General features: G+C 32.5%; 1 protein-coding gene across 3 annotated transcripts in view; it reads right to left on the bottom strand.

Annotated features, from left to right (window-relative positions):
• Window positions 1-25143, bottom strand: part of LOC140451493 (epithelial splicing regulatory protein 2) — a 42935-nt gene that overhangs the window by 3356 nt on the left and 14436 nt on the right. For 2 of the 3 annotated variants that reach the window (XM_072545328.1, XM_072545329.1), the window contains exon 2: window positions 11591-11739. The exons of the other annotated variant lie outside the window; for it this stretch is intronic. In XM_072545328.1, coding sequence (XP_072401429.1) covers window positions 11591-11733 — 143 coding nt within the window. In that variant the 5' untranslated portion in view covers window positions 11734-11739. The remainder of the gene's footprint in view (window positions 1-11590; window positions 11740-25143) is intronic. 3 annotated transcript variants of the gene reach the window in all.

The raw sequence follows: 25143 nt of genomic DNA, 5'->3' as shown, positions 1-25143 counted from the left end.
TTTTCTGTTTCTATGTGATTCGTATTACATTATTTCATTTATATTTATAATCTATATCTTATGTGATATAGATTATATAAAATTGGTGAATATTTCGTTTTATATTGGGAGATCTAATAAACTCGAAATACGTATAAGCTGAAGGCAGGAGCCCTGCATTGAAATTAAATCTCAAACGTTCTGCTTTATTTACTCATGTTCAGAGTATTAAAAACTAATTCGAGAAAGATATTTGCCGTGGTAGACGACAGATAGTGATTTATATATTATAAAAGGCGCAGTAGACAAATATCTGAATTTTAGTTTCGACAAGTAAGAAATCTTCGGATTTTTACTATTTTTGTTTGTATATACATTAATATTTTCATTCTAATAAATAAATAAAAATCGCGAAGACTGGTACATTTTCAAAGTAAATCATTTGCGTTTATTAATCGTTGCTTGTGTAAATCTCATCGATTTAATTCAACATATGGTGATCCCTCAAAACCGATCTAAATTAGCGTTTTTAAGTAGAAATGCTCACCAAATGTAAACAATTTTGTGCAGTCAATTCAGTTTTACTGACATTGGCTGTTCAGTAATAACTTGAATAAGTCAATAAAGTTTGAACATGGTTTACTCCTTTCAATAATTGAATTTTCCGACAATGGTTAAATGAGACACAGTACGTTAACTTTTAAATTAGATATACACTCTATAAATGGTAACACTGCATTACGTCGACTTTCCACAAACCTCTTTTGTAAAAAACATGTCTGTTTATAAACCCGCAGAAAAGGGTCAAATAATAAAATGGTTTTATGGTGGTAATTCTGAACAACAGCGTGTAGATTTATTTTTTGTGTTTTTTTTTTTGAGGGGAGACCAATTCCCTGCGTACAGTCACTTCATAATATTGTTAAGAGTTGTTGTCGCCTCTAAAATTGCACAAAATGTCACGCTTAAGAAGTGTCACCAGAAAAATTTGAGGAAAGAGAATACCGGGATACACAAAGTTGTGCAACAATCAAGGTAGATTCAGCAGGTTGAAGTAGAAGCGTTGTTAAAGAGTTAGATGTTAGCAATGTTACTGTAACGAAAATATGGAAAAAGCAAGGTTACAAGAATTTTAAATATTCGAAAACTAATCCAGACGACTACTTTCGAAGAATGGATTTTTGAGAAACTTAATAACGAAGGTTAATGATGAACCAAATTTTATTAAAAACATTTTGTTCACAATCCTTCCATTATGAGGTATTGGGCGCGGGAAAACCAGCATAGAAGTGTTGTTTACCGATCTCAACGTCCTCAAAAAGTTAACGTCTGGACTGGCATTTTAGGAGACCACATAATAAGTCCATTTTTTATTGAGGGCAACTGAATAGTAGAATATACCTCGATTTGTTACAGAATCATGTTCTTCCCGCTATTCTCAACCTTTCTGATGTAAATAAGGAGAATGTTTAGTTTCATCAAGACGGCTGTTCAGTTCACAACGCTCGAATAATTAGAGAGTACTTAAACAATATGTTGTAAAAAGCAACCTGTATAATATAGTTATTTTATCGAATTGTGCGCTTATGTCGTCAGCTGTCGTCTGGCGTGTGTGCGACTGACTCCCTACATCATAAACACTCTACTCCCCGCTTTATATAACTTAGGACTAGGACTAGACAGTGACAGTTTGCCTCTCGAAAAGTGAAGGCCGGGCGTGTGTTGTCGATCCCGAAAAGTGCGTGGTCCGTAAGTGATAAATGCGCTTGTAAACCCGGTGTTTTGTGTTAAACGTATATCAGTTTGTTTCTCTCAAGTCTATGTATCTCTGTTACTGCCTCTCAGCACTGTAAAGCTAATATTTGTATAACTCTTTATGTAACTGTCAGAATTGCGATAATTGTCAATGTTTGAATCAGCCCTTAAGTTCACTGTAAATAAATCGAAGGAAAATACCTCTTAATTGTTTTATTGCTTCAGTGGTCCTTTATAAATATTTTGAAGCAATTAGGTGTTCAAATACGCCTCTCTTAAATGTGGATAGTTTGGCAACAAAGTTTACCCTTTCCACAATACTTTCCCAAATCGAGTTATCAGTGGAACAGGCGATATTAAGTGGCCTGCGCGATCTCCAGATCTTACACCTATGGACTTCTTTTTTGGGGACATTTAAAAAGCATCATCTACGTCATCGTACAGCCCAAAATTTGGATGAATTAAAAAACCGAATAAGAGAAGTCTCCAATTCATGTTAGAGCAGAAACTCTTTCATCTGTCCGTAGAAGTTTTTATGACGAATTTGGATACTGTTCAGCAGTAGAAGGGGAAATATTAGAGTCATTTCTGTAGGGTATAAAGACTCATTTCTTATTTTATTGAAATAATTTTTTATTTTCAATAAGAGTATATTTTTTTGTTGTATCTTTTTAAAGAAATGCGCTTTTATTTTTAATTCAACTACAAAAAAAATTTTCACATTATTAAAAACCGATACAAATGCATCCCTTTATAAAAGTCAGTGTACTTTTATCAAGTTTATGTTATAAGAAATGAACCGGGCATACGCATGAAAACAAAAATCGACAGATGGAGGTGTATATCCCATGCATTGTTATGTATTACTATAAATGGTTTTCGTTTTCTGTCTAGATATCGGAGAGGCAATATTGCCGATTTTAGCGTTGTATGTAGTGTGTAATGTCTAATCCAAAACTTAACGTACTGTATAGATCGATTGGTAAAAGGGCTGTCATTGGGTGATTTCTGAGATTACCAGTGTTAGACTTCTTTTTTTTTGGAATATCTTTGTTACATCCCTAACATATTTCGTTCTTAGTACTACAGAGTATATATTTCTTTCTTGACAAATATATTTCTTCATTAAATACGCCTCTATACTGTAGTTAACCTTAGTAGTCACTAAAAATTCGAGGTTTCGTTAAATGTCTAAATGTAATTTTTATTATCTCATAAATGTCAAATGTTTTGCAAACTACACTCCTGCCGATAAATCAGATCCTTGTTTTTATTTACATAATACCCGAAGTGCTAATCTTAGTCGTCGGTCATTTAGGTCGAGATTCTTTTTATGGTTATGAAAAGCAATTCGAACAGTATTTTTCATCATTACATTCTAAAAGGTTTTGTTAATGGTTCATAATATAATATTTTATTACCTTTGAATTTACAAATCAGAAATCCATAACAGATCGTGAAATTTTCCCTGACTTTGAAAATCCCAATAAAATGTTGTTTTTTTGTGGTATAAGTACAAACATTCTCTAGTCCACAGTGGGACAATTCTCTATATCTTGCTCTACGTACAATTACTTATCTCGCTACTTTTACGCATTAAACATACTTATTCGACATAGCAAAGTGGTCGTTTATAATAGTTATTTTCAAGACAAATTGTAAAATAAAAGTTTTTATAATCAACTAATTAGAAGTTTGATTCTCGTTTTTTGTTGTAGAAAAAGGACATCGACAACAATCTTAAATCTGTTCTTTATACAGTATAACCCGACGATATTGGCAAATGTAAAGACGAATTACAGCAGGTTTTCCCACCGTTCAATTCATCGCGGCCCGTTGGGGTAGGCAAGGTAGGCACCGCCTAACCTCTTCAAATGTACAATAGTAAATTATTTATTATTATAAATTACTTAGTTCAAAATTGTGATTTAAAAATTTTTACATAATAGATATTTAAAATAAAAAGGCTATTTTAATATATTCTCTCCGAAATAATTATTTTTCGATCCTCGTAGTAGTTGAGAGGCGATTCAAATTTTAGCCTTAAAGAGAATAAAACGTATATCAGTCTCTCTGTCTTACGCTTAAGCAGAAGCAACACAGCTGGTGGTTTTCACAGGTGATGGCTATGAATATTTTAAACAATTTTTCTGCTTGATTGAAAAGCCTTTTTCAAGGCGCCAAAAATCAAGAAAGACTAGAAATTATTGTAATGGGTCATCCTTTCCTAAATTTACAAATTTTATCCACAGATAAGGAGGATAATCGACCATTTTCGAGATCGTTTAAAACAATATGTTATGAAGACCATAAATGGTTATACGGTAGTTATTTTAGAAATTCAGTTTTTTGTTGGCTTTGTCTACTGCTTTCAAATTTGAAGCAAAGTTTTTGGGTGAGTAAGGGATATTCAGATTTGAAAAATTTATCAGCTAGTGGCAAAAAACATGAATGTTCGAAAGAATATTATTTAAACAATTGCTTAGTTTTAAAAAGGTTAGAAAAAAATACGCATACTATTGACAGAGCTTTAATAAGACATATTACTTTATCTAATAAGTTATCTAATGAAGAAGTTAGAAAAGATACAATTTTATTATCATATTTAATTGAGGTTACGATTATTTTAGCAAAACAAGAACTTGTAATCGCGGTCGCGATGAAAGCCGTAATTCTTCAAATATGGACAATTTTAAAGAAATTTTTATCAGGAAATCCATGATCGTATTAAAAAACAGAAGGGATGTTCACGAGTTTGTCAATATAAAACGATTTAATAGATTGTCTCGCTGATTAGGTATTTAAAAAATGAAATTTCAAGCGAAAATTATTGAAGCTCATTTTTTTTACTACTGGACGATACTACTGATATAACCAAAAAATCCCAGTGTATTTTAACAATCCGTTTTGTTAACAAAATTGGTCAGATAACAGAACAATTTTTGGGGTTTTTTGATAGTAGTGAAAATAGACTGCAGACGCTCTATATAGTTTAATTACAAACCTTCTTGAGCCATATGATTGTAGCATTTGTAAATTTATTGAAATCCCCTTGTATATGTGTTAAATTGAAATCCCCTTATATATGCATTATAATAACGAAGAATTTTTTCAATGTTTCTTAGTTCGTATCTTTCAATTTAAAACCCAAATAATCTTTCGTTCTTTTTACGTCGCCGCCGTCGATAATAAATCATTTTATTGTTTGTTTATGTCACAGGCGCAAATTCTTCGATATTTCTTTGTTCAAACCGCCCGATATTGCGTTTTCAAATTAATAATCTACGTCTTAATCGTGTCTTGTTTATGTGTCTTAAGCCCAAGTGCTTTGTTTATTCCAACTTATGCGATCAATTTTTTAAGATAATTTCGTCACTCTCGCTGGAGCTACGGTCAAGTCAAGAGTGATATGGTTTCCAGCGTTATGTCCAAATTCTCGTCGAATTTGTAGTTTCCTGTTTTTGTCCCTTTTCAGGGAAATCTTCGTTTTACGTTATGTAAAACAATTTTTAGTAGCAGTTAATAATGTGTATGTCGTCTAATTTTACCTGTTCCTGATTTTTTTAAAGGCAGAGTAATAAGTTTTGTGTCCAGTGCCGGCTTCGGCCTCAAATGGTCGATCCAATTCACAGTGTAAGATCCAGTCCCCTTTGTTCGTGTGTTCGTGTCCAGAGAGTCCAACTCCAATTTCTGACCTCAGGAATTTAAAGTGTAATTTTTGTGAAATCCAGGTAACTCTTATTTGTGTTTAAATTTTAAAGTAAAGACAGACTTTTTTTTAACAATACTTAATTGCTTTCGTTAAAATTTAAAAATAGTAATATTTAAAGTAATAAATTTTATGGTTTGTTGTTAGCTGTCATTGTATTTGTTCAGTTTTGTTTTAAATTTAATGTTAATTTATGACAGCCCGTCTTAGCATTTTTGATATGGATTTGTTTTGTTTTCTTTAAAAGAAAGGTTAACTTACATGTAAATTTTGTAAGTTTTTGTGGTATCTCCAACTCCTGGAATTTGTAAACAGATGACACATGTAAGTTTTTTTGGTATTTTTGTATTTTGCAGCTATTGTTATTATATTTTCGTATTGTCTTATTTTTGTAACTGTTTATGGTGACACAAAAATAAATGTTAAATTTTTTTTCTCAACATTTGTTTATTTTTTTAACTAACCCTTTTTGAGTAATAAGAAAAAGATATGTTTTGCATTTCTGATAATTATTTCCCTAGTTACAACTAGTTGTTGTAATGGTTATAATTAGGCACCTTGAAGTGGCGCTCTTTATAAATTACTAGAGGTGTTTCCTGTTTCTTTTTATTTTGTCCCAAGAGATTCATGACCGTTTGTTTCATATTTTTGTAGTTGCCCCAATCCAAACCCCTTGATGATATTTACTTATCCACGACCCCAGCTCTCCTAACAAACCCTGAGTGTCGTACGCACAAGTAGCGTTTATTTTGCTTACCCTATCTTCGCCCCAGTAATTTCTATCCCCAACCTTCTACCCCATATAATAATACCCTATGGTAGGCAAAATTTTTCGTTACATGATTACAAAAATAAATTAATTGCTGAATGTTACGATGGTGCAAGTGTAATGGCCAGCTCTTTAAACGGATTGCAATCAAAAATTAAAGTAGATGCCCCAAAAGCTCCAAATGCTTTTTACACATTGTTGCGCTCATAGATTAAATTTAGTTTTGCAAGACGGCTCAAAATGCATTAGAAATTGGAGGATATTTTTTGCAACGGTTACATCAATTGTTGGGTTTTTTTAATAATTCGGCGAAAAGAAAATTGATTCTGAATTCAATTGTAAATTGAAGTATTCCGACAAATTGTGAAAATAGATGGACTTCAAAGTCGAAAATTGTAAGCGTTGTTATTAAAAATAAAACGAGTGAATTTTAGTTTTCAAACAAATTATCGAAGACGAAAATTCGGGAGCTGAATCTATAAATGGTGCTCGAGGATATTTACAAAATTTTAAAAATTTTGAGTTTGTTTTTCTTCTTTGCTTTTATAACGAAATATTTAATATCACTGACATATTGTACAAAATTTTACAATTGAAATGTTTAGATATAAATTTGTATCAAAAGGAAATAGATGTAGCTCTAGGAAGAGTAAGACAACTTCGTAACGATCAGGCTTTTAATAATTTCGTTTCTGTGGCTGAAACAAAGGTATCAGAGTTCAACTTAAACCCATCTAAAAGAATGAAAGAGTCGTCCGATGTGGACTGCACTACAATATATAGAGATTTATATTTTGAAATTATAGATAATAGAGATTTAAAAGATTTACATTTTTTTGCATTTAACGTTACTTTTTCTTCTTTAAAAAGAATTAAAAACTATTTAAAAAAAATGTCGCAAAATTAACTGACAGCTTTGTCTTTACTTTCAAATAAGAACTATTTTCTTTCCATTTTGTCTAAAAATGAACAATTTGACGACACAATCATAAATAAGTTTGTTTCTACCAAAGACAGGTACATTAATTTATCGGAAATAAAACCGTTTAACTATTTTTTGGTCAGTTTTTTCACTCTTCAGATCGGCCGGCATCCTAAGATTTTTAAACATATTCGCTCCGTGCGCGACCGTGGTAGGGGTACCTTGAAATGATGCCCGCGTGCGTAGCGGCGAAATATGACAAAATTGGACCTTTTGGATTTTTTTACGCATAAATTTTATCAAAAATGGGTGCAAATCAGCGGCGGCTCGTGGCCTAAAAAAGTAGTAAAGATGAGGAAAGCTTGCCGGAGCAAAAAGGAGTTTTGGTAGCTAATTAACGCCCAAATCTCATAAAAATTCGTTAAAAAAAATGTTTAGAGTTTATGGCCCTAATAACTTGAAAACAATTTTTCTTGTTCAGTTCTGCTTGCCTGGGATATTTTAGTTCTGAACCTCGACATTTCATTGAGGGTTTTTTGGCGATTAAAACACCACGCCTGGGGTTGGTGAGTTTCGATTCAGCCGCCCACTCTAAGTCAGATGCTGATTGCAGCCGACCACTCTGGATCAGACGCAGATGTTTAAAATACTGGTTGGTCGACAATGTAAAAGAACATCCCTTTTATCTTAATTTTTCCAATGCCTAAATGGAGTCTCTAATATATTACACACCGAGTCATTAATTTAGCCACCATTTAATATAGTCTTCTGCAGGTCATCATGCAGGGTAGAGTCGATGGCAAAAAGGGAATAGGTAGAAAGAGGAAATCATGGCTGCGAAATATTTGAGACTGGACAAACATGACAGTAGACGATTTATTCCACGTTGCAAAAGACAGAGAAATTTTTAGAAATGTGGTCGCCAACCTCCGTTAATGGAGACGGCATAGGAAGAAGAAGAAGAAGTCATTAATTGGATTCATGTCTCTCTAAAATTATTTTTGTCCAAACGAAATCCACGAGAACACTTTATATCCGAAATCCGAAACAAACCACAGAGAAATGTATTAATAAAGTGCACTAAACAAATAAAATTAATATTGTGACTAAACTAAACTAATAAATACTATACTATACACTATACTATATAAAAATATCTATATAATGGACTAAATTTCAAAATATTGTCGCTTAGAGAAATTTCCGAAAAATAGGAATACCAAATACACATCCAACAGTGGGTGAAGACGAATAATATATTTTTAAGCGGAACTGCACGTACCAGTTTTCTCAGCTATCACTAAGGATAGGCTGACGTCACGTTGCCATGGCAACCGTGAACGCTGATGCAGATGGATTTTGCATTTCAAAAATTATATTCACCTCTTCCTGAATCCTATTATACACGGCTAGTGACACAGGTCAGGACTTGACCGTCAAGTACGTACCGCTAATAAAGCTAGTTGTCTTTTTTAATTTTTAGATTAATTAAAAGAGAATAAATAATTGATTTCAGAATTTAGATATAATAATGTTGTTTTCATTTTTTATTTATTTGTCTCAATTTAATTATATTTTTTTGGTGAACCTCACCTTCACCTACTTCACCTGGCCGGCCGCCGCTGGTGCAAATACATGTTGTGTATTTAATTGTGCTAATAATAGCAAAAATAGTGAGTGTAGTTTTTATAGGTTTCCAAAGATTACATATAAATTAGAGAAAAGAAAAAGATGGATTCGTGCTATTAATATGAAAAAGTAAATATCACATAATCTCATTTTTATGCAATTGAAATAGGAAATATTTAAATAATTTACCTTAAATGATATTTCATGAGGCTTCGAGCTAACTGCAGCCTGCCTGATGACTTTAGCTTTTATATCATAATTTTTACTATTATTGTTTTTAATTACATGCTCTTCCACATGCAAAAACTTGATTTGCCAGTACTAGATTTTTTCCTTTCTTTTCTGTTTGGGGTTGAAAAGATAAAGTTGATGAATTTTTAGAAACCCAGTTTTTAATACTAAATTTATTTTGTACATAAACTGAAAAAATATAATTAAAAAACTAATTATTAATACTTGTCAATTTCTATTTAACATATGTATCTATTTAACATATGTTTAACCTCAAGTTGGGAGGTCCAAAACTGTCAGTTAATGCGGTAGATGTCGCGTCAGTCACGCACGGAGCGAATACTGACATCTAATTGATGGTTTATTCCACAATCCACCGCTGAGCTGTGGTCAGGATACACGCCAGCGAATTCGAATGCCGAAGGGATTGAACCGGGGGTGTGTGTATCATAGCGCTAAATAAAATATGTCCATCACCACGTGAACTGTTTCACTCCTGAGTTTTGTATAGAACTAGGTCGTTCAAATCGGCTTATTTTTTTTTAAATATACATAGGTCCTATACCCAAAAAAAATGTAAATAATTATATATATATATATATATATATATATATATATATATATATATATATATATATATATATATATATATATTGTTATGCTATGTAAAATTGAAAATAATATTGGTTTGCTCTTAATATATTTCAAAGTACAAAATATAATAATGCAAGTAATTCAACTAATAAACTATAAAAGATATTTCGAAGAAATGAAAATGCATTATCCTGGATGACCTGTAGTAAACAAAATTTAAGATATACATAAATTATTTTCTTTGTAAAATATATTCGAGTGACGTGAGTGAGCTTAAGTGAAATCATAAACAATGCGAGCGGGTTTTCCAAATGGACTTGTACAGTGAATAAGACAATAGAATAGAATATTTAGAAATTATATTTCTCCGTTAGTTCTTAAAAATTTGTAGAAACCGATTAGCATGTTAATAGTTTTTAGGAAATTTATAATTGTAGGTAAAATTGTTGTTTGTTATCTAAATGGTAGAGGGGGATAAGTGTGACGAACTCTGATTGGAGGAGATCGAAAAAAGTGGGATATGTATGTAGGAATGAGAGTTTAGCGAGATTTTTGAGGGAGAAAAGATAATCAGTTGTTTTCCAAGGGTGCAAGGCGAACAGTCGTTGTTCTCTGGTGGTTCCTAAGTGATAGTAAGCATTAGAAGTGAATGTTTGTGAGTTTTCTTGGAGTAAGTGTATCTGACGGAAGCTGATCCAGTAAAATATTGTAAGTTATACTTTTCTACGTATATATTCAAAGAGTCACTGTTCAAGCCGGAACGAGAGATTCAGTTTATCGAGAGGAGAAGAGGCTAGCATCTTTTGAACGATACGTGCATTTGAAGGAGATCATTAAAGACGAGAGGCTAGCAATAATTTGGTGTAAGATTGCTGATTACCTAGGGAACTGCTAAGAATAGATAGTGTAGGCTACAAGGAACAAGGATTTGGACAACTCATCATCAGAGAGATAGTTTTTTTACCATTCGTCAGTTTTTCTTTATTAACAAAGTTTTTTTAATTGCTTTAGAAAAGATAGAAATATTTTGATCAGGAGATTTAGAACAATTTTGATTTGAAATTTTAATTTATATTGTATATAACATTAATTTTTGAAGGTTCACGTACGTAGAACAAAATTTTGATAATCATTATATGAGATATTTTTTGTTGAAGATATTTGAGTGTGAATTTTATTTCAATATATAATTTTGCATCATATATGTTTTTTATTATTCCGGTATTCTTTGGACCTTACCTATCACATATAAAGCATAGATATTGAAGCACGAATATAACCCTGAGATAAGAGAATTAAATAGTGTGATAAAATCATAATTGCATCAATTAAATAAGTTTAATTAATTAATTAATTAGCTAATTAATTGCTTGGCGCACCTCTGACTTTTAATATCACAGTAATATATATATCTAAAGGTATATTTGTCGCCTACCCGCATACTGTCCCGAGCCGCCACTGGTTCAATTCCATCTGAAATGTTAAGAGATGTTTATCCTTGAAAATAAACTGACCTGCCTTTTCGATGTTTATTTACGCGGATAAACATAACGGAAGACAGTTTAAATTGTCATGCTGTATATAGTCAGCTACATATTAATTATTTTGGGAATCCCACATTTTTAAAGACTCGGATCGGCGGATTTGCATCAGTTAAAAGAGTCGAGTTAGTAATCCGGATCATTTGGATCTTTTCGATACTCACTAATGGAACAACAGTTTTAAAAATACAGACTGGTCAATAAATTTGTATAATAAATAATTTTGGTAAACTCACAATCTCCGAGTCGGTGGTATGTTCCTTTGTTAAGTCATTGTACACCACTTTTTTTCAAGACAAAAATGAGTAACTATTACTTTTTGCTATTAAATTTTATAACTAGATAGATATAATTTTGCTTTTATCATGTCGTTTCTTAAAATCTTCGATATCGTTGCCAATCTTGTACGATTCACGTAAATATCACTTAAGAGAAACCCTATAATAGAAAATTAAATGTACCTGAATGCAATAAAGGCATCCCCAAGTTCTCCGCCCACGATATGTACTCCTCCTTCGGGTATGCTAAGTCCGTGAAAGTATTGGCGAATATCTAAAGCGTTGGCAGACCATGGTAAGTTTTGGAGTCTTATTATCACACTCATAGCAACCTGAAAGTAATATAAGTTCTTTCCATTTCATATTTTCATAGAAGGATAATTGGGATGTTCAGAAGGAGATCAGGAATATAAAAAAAACACTTTTATTTACTAACATCATTTATTTATCAAGTATTATTATTTGTTGGTAGTAGTCGATCTTTTACAGCTCAGCTACAGTACAAGAAACCCTTTTGCAAGCAAACGGAAGAATCGTAATCAATGGAGAGGTTGTAAATAATATTCGATACGCAGACGACACTGTACTAGTTGCAGGAACAGTAGAAGAATTACAACGATTACTTACAAATATAAATATTGCCTGCAATAATTATGGCATAAGTATCAATATAAAAAAAAGTATATGGTCTTTAGTAAGAACATGACACAACCAGCACATTAGTATAAACGGCATTCAAATTGAAAAAGTATCAATTTACAAATACTTGGGGACTGCAATAAACGAAACTGGAGGCCAAAACAATGAAATAAAAAGACATATCGAAATTGCCAGGGTCACCTTCATAAAGATGAGGAAATTCTTCTGCAACAGAAATATAAGCATCCCTCTACGATTAAGAATGCTACGGGGCTACGTATTTAACACGCTATTATACGGTGTAGAGGCCTGGACTCTCAAACAGAACAACATAAAAGATATTGAAAGTTTCGAGATGTGGTGCTACCGTCGAAGGCTGAAGATGAGTTGGGTTGAGAAAGAGTCACAAACTTTGAAGTAATGCGAAGGATAGGAAGACCTAGAAACTTGATGGTTTGTCAACCAACAAACGAAGAAAACTCGAATATTTGGGTCACCTGATGAGAGGACATAAATACGCATTACTTCAAAATATAATGCAAGGAAAAATAGAAGGAAAACGGAATCCAGGCCGTAGAAGAATGTCATGGTTGCGTAATTTGAGAGAGTGGTTTGGCTGTACTACTAATGAACTCCTTAGGTCAGCTGTAAACAAGGTCAGGATAGCCTTGATGATTTCCAATCTCCGATAGGAGTAGTGCAAGAAGAAGAAGATTGAAATTATTATGGCATTGTGAAAACTATTCGAAACTATTTTAGGAAATATCAAAAATAGACTTAAAAAGTTAAAGATAAAATAGTTGGTCAATTCGGAGAAGATACTACAAATGAAAATGGAGATAGGCTTATCAACATATGTGAACAAAACAAATTGAGAATACTTAACGGCTTTTTCCAGCACCCAGAAATACATAAATTCACTTGGGTCCAACAATCAAAAAATTGAAATGCACTATAGATTATGTGATCGCTCGACAAAATACGCAACTCAATATACAAGACGTAAGAGCGTTTAGAGGAAGCACATGTGGAAGCGACCTCTACTAGCCAAGAAAAAAGAATACAACGAGGAACAAGCGCAGAAACCAAATACAACTTGGATAGGCTCAACCATGAAAGCACAAAGGCACTGTACAAAAAGCGACTCGATGTACAAAAAGTTATTACAAGAAAACTTTGATAGTGTTGAGCACCATTACAATTACATAAAACAATGCCTCAAAAGTGCAGCAGAAGAAACTCTGAGTAAATATGAAAAAACCGAACGAAGGAAGCCATATCGGTGGGATGAAGAAATCGAAGAAAAAATAAAGATTAAACGAGATAAATACCACAAACATTTAATATAAATACTGATCAAAGTAAAAACGAATATCGAACAGCCCAAAGAAATGTATGAGGTGCGATAACTAAGAAGAAAAACGAAAACTGGGAAAGAAACTAGTCCAGAATAAACACTTACTTGGAGGGTAGCAGAAGCAAAGAAAACTGGAAAATACTTCGATCTCTTCGACAAGATAAGACTAAAGACATCATCTCGTCGATCAACCTAGATAAATGGGACGAATACTTCGCAAATCTACTGGCGGAAGAAAGGGCAGAATATCTGCAAACACCTCAAACACAATCAGAGGTGCAAGTACATACAACAGCTTCCCCAATTATGATTGACGACAAAGAAGTAGCACGAGTATGTCAAGTATTAAAGAATAGAAAATCACCAGGCCCTGGCAATATCCCACATGAGCTACTCAAGTACTGTACAAAAAAATTATATAAGCAGCTAGCCAGCCTTTACCAAAAATGTATTAACAAAGAGAGTATACCGGAGGAGTGGAGGACATCGTTTACCACGACAATACATAAGAAGGGAAGTAAGATGTATGTGACAATTATCGAGGAATCGCAGTCCTTAACACCATATCGAGAGTTTACGGGAAACTCATCAAAAAGAGAATGGAAGATGAATTCTGTGATATGGAGGCCGAAGAACTGGCCGGTTTAGAGCAGGTAAATCAACTATTGACCAACTGTTTACTGTTACCCAGCTAATCGAAAAAAAGTAGCACGAAATCAACCAATACATCTCCTCTACGTGGACCTTAAAAAATCTTATGATAGTGTGCCACAACAAAAACTCTGGGAAGCTCTCGAGAAAACAAATATTAGTGTAAGGCCATTCAAGACCTCGACAAGAACAACGCAAGCAAAATAAAGAAAGGTCAGGAGGTATCCAAGGGTTTCACTATCAGCAAAGGACTCAAACAAGGTTGCTGCATGTTTCCTACTTTGTTTAAGATCTACTTGGAGCAAGCGATGAATACGTGGAAAAGAACATGCAGAAACATGGGAATTCCTCTAAACGACGCAATATTGTGCACATTGAGTTTTGCAGACGACCAGATAGTGATGGCCCAAGACTATGAAGACCTCGAATATATGACCCTTAAACTTATCGAAGAATACGAACTATGGGGGCTAGAAGTAAATATAAAAAAAACTGAATACAACTCAGCAAAATCTAATCTTGGAAGAAAAACAGCGAGAAATAAATCACTGTCAAAAATACAAATATTTAGGCATGCAAATAACCATCGATGGCAAATTAGACGAAGAAAATAAACATAGAAATAACCAGGGAAGACAAGCCATTAGGCAATTAAATAGTATAGTGTGAGACAAAACAATCTCCAAAGAAAACAAACACAAAATCTATAACAGCATTATAAAAAAGCATTGTTACATATGAAAGTGAGGTATGGCCACTAAAGGGAAAAAACTTAAAAATGACATCAGAATAAATCAACTAAGATGGTATGGACACGTCCAAAGAATGGATGAACACAGAATACCAAAGAAATTATTGAACTGGATATCGCATGGAAAAAGAAAGCAAGGTAGACCGAGATTAAGTTGGAGAGAAGGAATCGATAAAGACTTAAGGTAGAGGAGAGTTGAAAAAAATCTTTGGAACAACCGAGATAAATGGAGACTGGAAATCAGAAGACGGCGTAGAACGATATAAACCGATTGATTGATTAAAGACTATTCGAAGCAGATAATACGAATATTAACGTAGAAGCTTCAGAGATTGTATAGTCTGTCTATTACTAATTGAATCAGCAAAATAATATGGCCTGTATTCTATGAGTAAAGCTCTCTATTATATAAGGATGTCAACTGTAATTCTTATTTTTAACACATTGGCTGCCGTAAGGATCACCGGCAATCCTAACTAACAGATTAAAATTGTGCCATTAGGATCACCGGTGTTACTTGTGCATATTTAACTTTCAAAATTATTACGGTCGGCACTGTGAGGACGCTCAAATAGTTTTACTGTGGCACAATACAACTACTTGTATAGTTCGTCCCAAACCCTTCTTTCAGTGCGTCATAGTTGATCGAATTCTCTCTAACACATTAAGCTAGAAGTGACAGAAAAAAACGTGAGTCTGTGATTATAATACATAGAACTTAGAAAATTATTTATCGTAAGCTAATTCTACTTACGGATGTATAATTGGTTGGAGTTTAGAATACGCTAAATAGATATCCAATCAATGATGCGCATAAATATAATTTGATGCAGATTGTCTCGATCGTGACAGTACTTTCACAATGTCAACTGATAAAATGATAATTGTCATTCCAGATTAATATTTTCAGACATTTTACAGTGAAAATTTAATTTTGTATTTATTTATTGTATAATAAAAATATTTTAAATATGCCGAGATATATCGAGAAAGAACAAAGACTAATATTAAAATTATTAAATTATTTTCAATTAGAAAAAGACAGATTACGATCCTGCAACTGTCAAATTTAACTAAAATGTCATGCAATAATTCTCGACATTCTTAAAATCCTATATGACGTCAAAATTAGTGACGCACTGAAAGAAGGGTTTGGGACAGACTGTAGGAACCCCTAGCTTGCTTATGTTCTTTTGTTAGGCGCGATAATGTCGTAAATAGCTTGTAACGACAGTTGAAAATAAGGCATTGTAGAAACGATTAATGGCATTCATTATCAAGTTTTTCTTCGGAATTAGCAATGTTTTTGGAGAATTTAAAATTAAATGAAGTAAGTACATGTAGCTTATTCGTTTTAAAATATTGTTGCTGAATTATTTGTAAGGATAAAAAAATATTACAGTATTTATTTTACATAACCTCAAATGTTTTTGCTTACATTTAATTAATAAAAAATGGTGAAACTAAAATTACTTTTTTTAAATGGAATTTGTCTCTCAGATCATGGATAATTTACCAAGTACAAGTAAAACGCAGCGTATGCCAAATAAAAATAAAAAGTTAACAGAGGCGGAGTTGCTCCAATTGTTAGAGGAGGAGGATTCTGATGAATTTTTGTGATCCGGTTCAGAATACAAACTGAGTGACCAAGAAGATTCTGATAAAGAAGATGAGTGTAACAGTGATTCAAGATTATTGAATGAAAATGCACAACAATCGATAGAATCGAATGACCAGCAAAATACTGACGATGAATGGTACGAAGTTGACTGTACTCATTTACGTCTCGATATACAGTTTCCTGGTAATGAATCATATGTCTATGATGATAGTTATCCTCAAAATAGAACCGAACTAACTCCTTTTCATGTATATAGGAAACTGATCGATGATGAAATTTTACAACTTATTGTAGAGGAGACTAACAGAAATGCTGCGCAAGTAAAAAATGCCACAACGTTATAGCATTATTGGAGTAAGTCACCATTGTATAATTTTACTTTTATTTCTTCTGTAATGACCAGAAACGGATTTCAGATTCTTACATTTTGCTGATAAAACGGCTGCTTTACCAAACGATCATTGCCATAAAATTAGAAAATTATTTGAGATGACACAATTACGTTTTGCCCAACAATGTAATCCTGGCTCAATACTAGTTGTTGATGAAAGTATGATGCCCTTTCGAGGAAGACTACTTTTTAAACAATATATACCTTCAAAGCGTCACCGCTATGGCTTGAAACCGTTTAAATTATGTAATCCTGTAGGTTATACTTTAAAAATGATTATGTATACCGGCAAAATGGCTAATAAAAAGCAGGAGTTATCGGGAAAAATTGTACTAGATTTATCAAAAGACTATGTACAAAAAGGAAGAGTTGTAATAACCGATAATTACTACACTTCTGTGCCTTTAGCAAAACAATAATTATATGCTAATAGTAAAATATGTTGAAATAAAGTAAAAATTAATCAAAGTTTTAATCAAACCATAACATAACCTTAAAATATGAACATTCATAGTAAATATCTTAATCCTTTGATATTCTTACCTCACAAATTCACGAACAACAAATAATACCAATCGCACAGAATGAATGTTCATAACCAAAAGTCCTTATTTATCCTTGAAACACTTAAAAAAAAAACAATATTTCCAACTTAGAAATGTTTGGAAAGGTTTTTAAACCCCGCCTATTGTGACGTCAAAGCTTAGGTAGTCCATTGGTTATTACTAGACTTCGGCAAATATGCATATTGCATATTGTGCATATTTTATGCAAATATTTCATATTTTGGCATATTTGTATAAAAGTTTGCATAAAGTGCATAAAAGTTCAGATTTTTATACTGTATTTGAAAATTTTTAAACATACCAATTTATTTCAATTCTTGTATAAAATTTTGTAGTCATTTAAATCAAGAAATGATCTAAGTACGTAATCTCTACAGGTACAAAACATTTACAATTTCAAAGAAGATCAATTTAAGTAGCCCTCAACATTCTTAGAAAGTCTCGGTCACTGAGGCATTCAGTTATTGGATAATCGCTAAGGGTTCGCTCATTTGCATTTTATGATCTAATCCTCAAATCTATCTACAATTTATTGTATCTTAACAGCAGGTAAACGGCTAATAGTTTTGTTCCTAATTTAGTGATTTTCCAAAATCTCCCAGTTTATTGAATTAGGTACCTAAACATTTCTAATTTGATGCTCAGATTTGTAAATCATTTTTGTTTTGATATTCATAGCGTAAACACTCGTTGTGCGTAACAAAAAGGAAGATTGTGATTTTATAATGCCTAAAACAACCAGTGCTTCAACTTGGATTAAACCTTATAAAGAGCTGTCTATGGATATGGGAAAAATCTACTGTTCAGTCTGTGGCAAAATTGTAAGTATCTAATATTTTCTATTAAATATCTAATATTTCATACATACAGGGTGTTTCCAAATGACACTTACAACGTTTGACTGTAGATACTTCTCGAAAAATTGAACAAAACGATATAGTTAATGAGGGGTCAAACTTATTTACTTTTCGAGATACAGGGTGTTAAAATTAAAAAAAATTAAATTCTTTTAGTTAATAACAACAATAACTTTAAAACCAATAAACGTATTTACTTGAAATTTAGTACTCGTAGGTTGTTTTTAAATGAAAAATAGCTTCCTTTAGTGAGAAAAAATTGTCCATGGTACAATACAATGGTGTGTATTTAGAAAAATTTTTCACCTTTACTTTTTTTTATGAAGTCAGCTATTCTAAAACACAATTATTTTTATTGTAATTGAATTAACAAAAAAAAAAACTTTTGTTGAATTTTAAAATAAGTTATATGATGTACTAATGGTGAGTAACAAAAACTAATTTGTGGATTAATACTGCATTTAAAACACTTAGCGAGTGTTTTTTTTTTCCAAACCAGTTATTTGATTAACCAAAAACACCTTGTATATTTTTATATTTTAAAGGTTGGGTTAAAATAAAGGTTTTTATTTTTATTTATAGATAGCATGTGAGAAGAAATTTCAGATAGACCAACATGTGAGAACTGCTTTACACATTGCAAAAAAAGGAAAAATAGGAGGAAAACATCAAACTTCAATGGCTAAATGTTTCCAATCTACTTCAAAAAAATTAGATGAGCAAGAAACTTTTAATGAAGACTTGTGTCGCGCATTAGTGTCTGCAAACATACCGCTTTCAAAATTAGCAAATGTAAATTTTAGTTCGTTTCTAAAAAAATATTGCAAACTTAATGTTCCAAGTGATCGGTCTCTAAGAAGAAATAATGTGAACGGGCTATACTAGTCGGTGTTAATTAATATTAAGGAAGAAATTGCAGATAATTATTTTTACATATCTGTAGACGAAACCACTGATTCCTCAGGAAAGTATATTGCTTATTTATTGATTGGTGTTCTTAAAGAAGATACCTTACCAAAATCTCATCTTATTTCATGCAAGCAACTTGAGAAAACAAATGCTTTAACAATTTCGCGTTTTATACAAGAAACATTAGCAACTTTTTTTCTTCCGACAACTATTCCTTCTAATAAATTACTGCTTATTTTATCGGATGCTGCTCCTTATATGGTGAAAGCAGGACAAAATTTAAAAATATTTTTCCCAGATTTAATTCATGTTACTTGTGTAGCGCATGGATTAAACAGAGTTGCAGAGGAAATACGAAAAAAGTTTCCTCTTGTAAATACCATGATATCCAGTGTCAAAAAAGTATTTCTTAAATCTCCTATAAGAATTCAACTTTATAAAGAAATGCTACCTAACATTCCTCTTCCACCACAACCTATTTTAACGCGATAGGGAACATGGTTAGAAGCAGCTAATTTTTATGCAGATCATTTTGTTAAAATAAAGAACATAATTGATACGTTAACAGATGAAAGTTCCCAATCTCTTTTGGATTCTAAATTTTAGTTTTGTTCAAAAAACAATTACTCAGAATCACCAAAACTGTCATTGTTCGAAAGTACAGCATTAATAAAAGAATTTGCGTCATGTTGTCGGAACGTTAGAGGTAATATTGGAAAAGATATTTTAAAAAAATTTGAAGCTACTATGGAAAAAAATAAAGATTACCATATTCTTTCTGAAGTAGTCAGTGTTCTAGCTGGAAATTTTTCGGAAACAATTAATTTAGAACCAAATGTTTTGGTTAGTTTGAAAAATGCTCCCGTTACATCAGTTGATGTTGAACGAAGTTTTTCCATATATAAATATATGTACTCAGACAGAAGCCACAAGTTTTTGTTAGAAAATTTTGAACACCACTTGGTCATTTATTGTTACCATAATTCTAAATAAGTTTATTCATACTTAAAAATGATGTAGTTACTTAAAATAAATGTAAATCTTAATGAATAGTAGGAAATATTTAGTTATGTACACTTTTTTTTAAAATAAAATTGTTACTATTTTACGATTTTTTTATTTATTTTTATGCATATTTTGTAAAATATTTGCATATTTTCGGGTAAACACGTGCATATTTATGCGCATATTTTCTACATTTTTATTTGCATATTTGCCGAAGTCTAGTTATTACATTTTTTGATTCCATACACTTGTTACTGTTTTCTTTAACTGGAAGTATTCCATCTTTCTTCCATTCTCCATGTTTCTTTTTGTCCTTTTACTTGTCTCAATCTTTTGTTAGTTTCCTTCATATACACAATAGGTAAAATATAGGTATATGTCAGGCTTAATTTTACAATTTTATATTTGCTCGTGATAAACAATCTATTAAGAAAATCTTTGTGTTTTGAAAATTCGGAAAGAGAATAAATCGCCTTTTCTTTCACAATATTTATAGTATACTCATTTGATGCGAAAAATATACTGGGCATATATAGTTTCTGTCAAAAAGTAGCTTGCATGCAGCATAAATCTTGCTAACTGATCTAAGTATTTTAAAAATTGTAAGAATACTTGTTTTTAACAATTTTTTGGTTTTAAATGACGTACGTAATAATTTCAGCATCTTGTTCACTATTTTAAAAAATCTTCAGTGTTTATCTTCACAAGATAAGGAAGAGAGTCAAAATGTCAAATGCAGCAGATCATTGGCATATTCTAGACATTTGACACCGTAGACCGAAAATTGTTACTGCTAGGAATGTATGGAATTCAAATTCGGCTTATGTGTTGGGACCCGTAATCAAATATCTATAACACAGACTATAACAAAGTCTTATAGAAACCAAAAGACCCGTCAGAACTATGTTCTCCAATTTGAACTATATACAAGATGTTCAAATTAATAAAAAACGCTCTTGTAATCCCAAGAGAGGTTATTAGAGAGCCAATAACATACTTACCATCATGCTGAGATCTCTTACGATAGCAGCAGGTTTGATTGCGTGTAGATGTTCCTCGCCGAATGTTGCGTTAAAATCTTCCTTGATTAGCGTTATGCCTATATTTCGTGACGTTAAATTAATGTCTTTTTAAATACGTTTTTTCTCTTCTTCGTCCTTATTAGCGATTGGTGCATAAATTATTCATTATTGCAATGCTTAAAATGTAATTTTAGATACTGATATTTCTCCAATTAAGCGCTGTATCATTTTATCTTTTTATGATTTACAACGTTTCATTTAAAACAAAGAATTTTAAGAGCTGTACTTTTACATATTATGTATCTACACAGAAGAATTATTGTCCACAAAATCAATATAGGAAAAAATAATTTTAAAACACTACAGTGTCACATTTTAGAAGAAAATAAGTCGTCCTTTTAATATGGAAAATGCGAAGAAAAGAAAAATAATCAAATTATAATACACTATTTATATTGAAGATGATTAATATTAAAAAACGCTTAACACGTTTACTGCCGCTTTAAGTTGATCTCAGACGACCGCTCATTTTTTTTACACTTTGAGTCTGTTCACATAGGTGTAAACGGTAGTGAACGTGTTAAAAGCTCTATGATGTATATTTTATTAGCAATAAAGTTGAATATGAATCATCTATGTAATTTATGGACTGCTCTAAAAACAAAAATAACAAAGATACAAAAAGACGACATCGGATTCACGAAAAACAACAGAAAACAAAAATGGATCACGCAAGAGATCATGGACCTCATGGACGTAAGACAAAAACAAAACACGTTGAAAACATGAACATACCTAGAAATTGAACAATTTCAGGAAAGATACGACACCTTTAATGTCCATAAAAAAATAAAAGAAATGACAGGTAGACACAGAAAGAGACAGGAAACAATATTAGGAAATAATAATAACGAGATAATTATAGGTACAGAAGACAAACTGGAGAGATGGAAAGAATACATTCAGATACTTTTTGACTTTTTGAAAAAGGTCAAAAAATAACAAAAAAGTTATTTATGCAATAAAAGCTCAGAAGAACGGAAAAGCCACTGGTCCAGACAATATCAATATCGAAATACTTAAATTAATTGCAGAGAACGAAAGTAAACTAAATAATGACACACAGGTAAAATACCATCAGACTGAAGCATGATGTCTCATGTCCTAACTTTTCTCAGAATCATTCATACACGAATTTACAAGAAGTGTGAGTTTCAGATGAGTGACAATTCGAATTTCGAAATGAAATGAAAAAAGATATCCTGTCAAGAATCGAACAAGCGAGGAACACACTCATGAGCATAAAAACAGTTTCTACAAGATCAGACCTGAGGCTAGAACTCAGAATTAGGATGAGCAGATGTTACGTTTTCTCTGTTTTAAAAAAGATAAAGTAGGGAAAAAATCAGTTGGAAGACGCCAGAACTGGTGGCTGAAAGACCTGAGGAGATAGTTTGACCGCTCATCCACAGAAATCTTTCGTGCAGCAATTTCCAAAGCTACAATTGCCATTTGGATCGCCAACTCTTGAAAGGAAAGGGCGCAATAAGATGTAATTTATAATAATTTGATCCCCTAATCTCATCATAAAAACGGAATTAAATTTTATTACTTATACTACAGGACTCTGCGAAAACTATTAGAAGAGTTTACAGAGTGGGGTTTGGAAGTGAATATGGAAAAAACTGAGTACATGAGTATCGGGGGAGATCAACATAACCTTCTCGTAGAGGAAAATCAAGAGATCAAACTATGTGATGACTACAAATACTTAGGAGTAAAGATCACTCAGAACGGAAAATTAGATGCAGCCATTAAGGAACGAAATACACAGGGAAGGAAAGGCATAGCCTTACTGAACAGCGTACTGTGGGATAAAAACATCTCTAAAGAAAATAAAAGAAGAATATACAAAACCATAATAAAAAGTATCACAACATATGGATGCGAAGTGTGGCCCCTAAAAGACAGAACAGAGAAAATGCTTAGAGCAACAGAAATGGACTTCTGGCGCCGCTCTGCGGGAATCTCCAGACGCGACAGAATAACAAACGAGAGAGTCCGAGAAATCATGGGGGTTACACATAATATTGTTGATGAGATCAAAACGACACAAAGATGGTACGGACACGTAAGGAGAATGCCGGAGAATAGAATACCAAAACAAATTCTTGAATGGCAACCAAGAGGTAGGCGGAGACCAGGAAGGCCTAGAAGTTGAAGAGAAGGAAATATAATAAAGAAATCAGAGAAAGAGAACTGGAGGACGATCTATGGAACGATAGAATGAGATTGGGATTGGAAATCGGAAGACGTCGAAGAACGTTGTAAACCGACGTTATATATATCTACTTCTAAAATTGTTGATGCCTTGGAGAAGGGCCTTGAAGTTAGCTATATTTATACGGATTTTTCCAAAGAGTTGGATCTAGTTCCTCATATTCTAATCAACACACTCAAATTTTACGGAATATCTGGTTAAATACTTCAATAGATTCAAACAAAGCTATTTGACTGGGCGCACTCAAATAGTCAGACTTCAAGGGTAACACAAGGTTCACACTTTGGTCCATGTTTATTTAATATCTACCATATTGCAAATGATCTGAAACTATTTAAGTTCATATCTCAACCTGAGGAGTCAGGCATGATCTGGATAGATTTGTGGACCGTGTCTAATAGAATGCAGGGAGTGTAAACTCTTTGAGAACTCGGAAGTTGACCGGGTTCTTGAATACTGATAAGAATACGATAAAAACGAACCATTGGGCTTAGTTTTTTATATATTTTTTTATCCATATAATTTATTATTTTGTTAATAATCCTATGGTATTATTAGTTTATTATCGACCTACCACCTATGAGGTAGAGACTAGAGGCGCGTTTTTTAAAGTAGTATCCTCATAAGGCCTAATTAACTGACAATTTCCAGACGAGATAATATTAAGCATAATTATATATTTAAAAAGTTATTTTCCAGCTATTGTTTTTTCATTTTCTTTAATGGTCCAGGCTGCAATTCAGGATCCAATTCAGTATCGACGGTGGATGTTTGCTAAAGAACGGAAGTTAGAATTGATGTCATTGTAGGTAATTCATTTTCGAAATATTTCCATGATGTCATTATTGCAATGTTCAGCAGAACAATTAGGGCACACTGCAGAGCATTTGAGGCCTACATGTCGGCAAAATTAATTTCAGAAGTTCGGGGGAGGGGGGGTGCTGGAGTTTTGAAAGTTTTAATTGGTATCCAAATTTTTCCATGCTTTTTCCCGCCCCAATCTTCAGAATCGCAGTGTTTCTTGGTGATAAACTCTAACACTGTGGAAACGAGAGCTACATCTTGTGTTAGCGGAAGCAAAGGTAAGTTAAATGTAATTGTGGCCTGTCTTCGCGAATCGTTTGTATCTCATGCTGTTCGAGAATTATCTTTATTTCCACCATATAAAGAGACGAAAAAACGATCGCCACCGACAGTAGGCAAAGATGCAAATTGTTTGTCAGAAAAATAACTAAATTTTTTATCCCTACACTTTTATACGTATCTGTCGTAATTTTTGAGATATTATGAAAAAAAAGGCGGTTTTTTTTATTTCAAATTTTTTTTTTAATCGTGACTTTTTTGAAAAATATGTGTCCTGAAGCAGCCAAACTGATACAATCTATCAAACTCTTCATAATAAAGTTAATTCTAGGCGGAATACGATTAATTTTATTTTGGTGGAAATGGCACTTATGAAACCCATTGATTTAAAAGAAAAAATATTAGATGCTCCTCTTATTTGCAATACAGCTCACTTATTTTACGTGCAAAAGACTTTTAATAGTGCTCATTTTAAAGCTTATTTCAAGCACTACAAAACCCTTTTTTATTAGAATGCCTAAAATGCATCTGCTCGCCGCTAGATGGCATTGGCAACATCGATTAAATTTCAGACAAAATAAAAAACGGCTTTGATCTTTAATA

Source organism: Diabrotica undecimpunctata, chromosome 9 (assembly GCF_040954645.1).
Source record: "Diabrotica undecimpunctata isolate CICGRU chromosome 9, icDiaUnde3, whole genome shotgun sequence".
Taxonomy (NCBI): Eukaryota; Metazoa; Arthropoda; class Insecta; order Coleoptera; family Chrysomelidae; genus Diabrotica; species Diabrotica undecimpunctata.
Note: the sequence above shows the minus strand (reverse complement) of the source record. Positions and strands in the feature narration are given on the sequence as shown.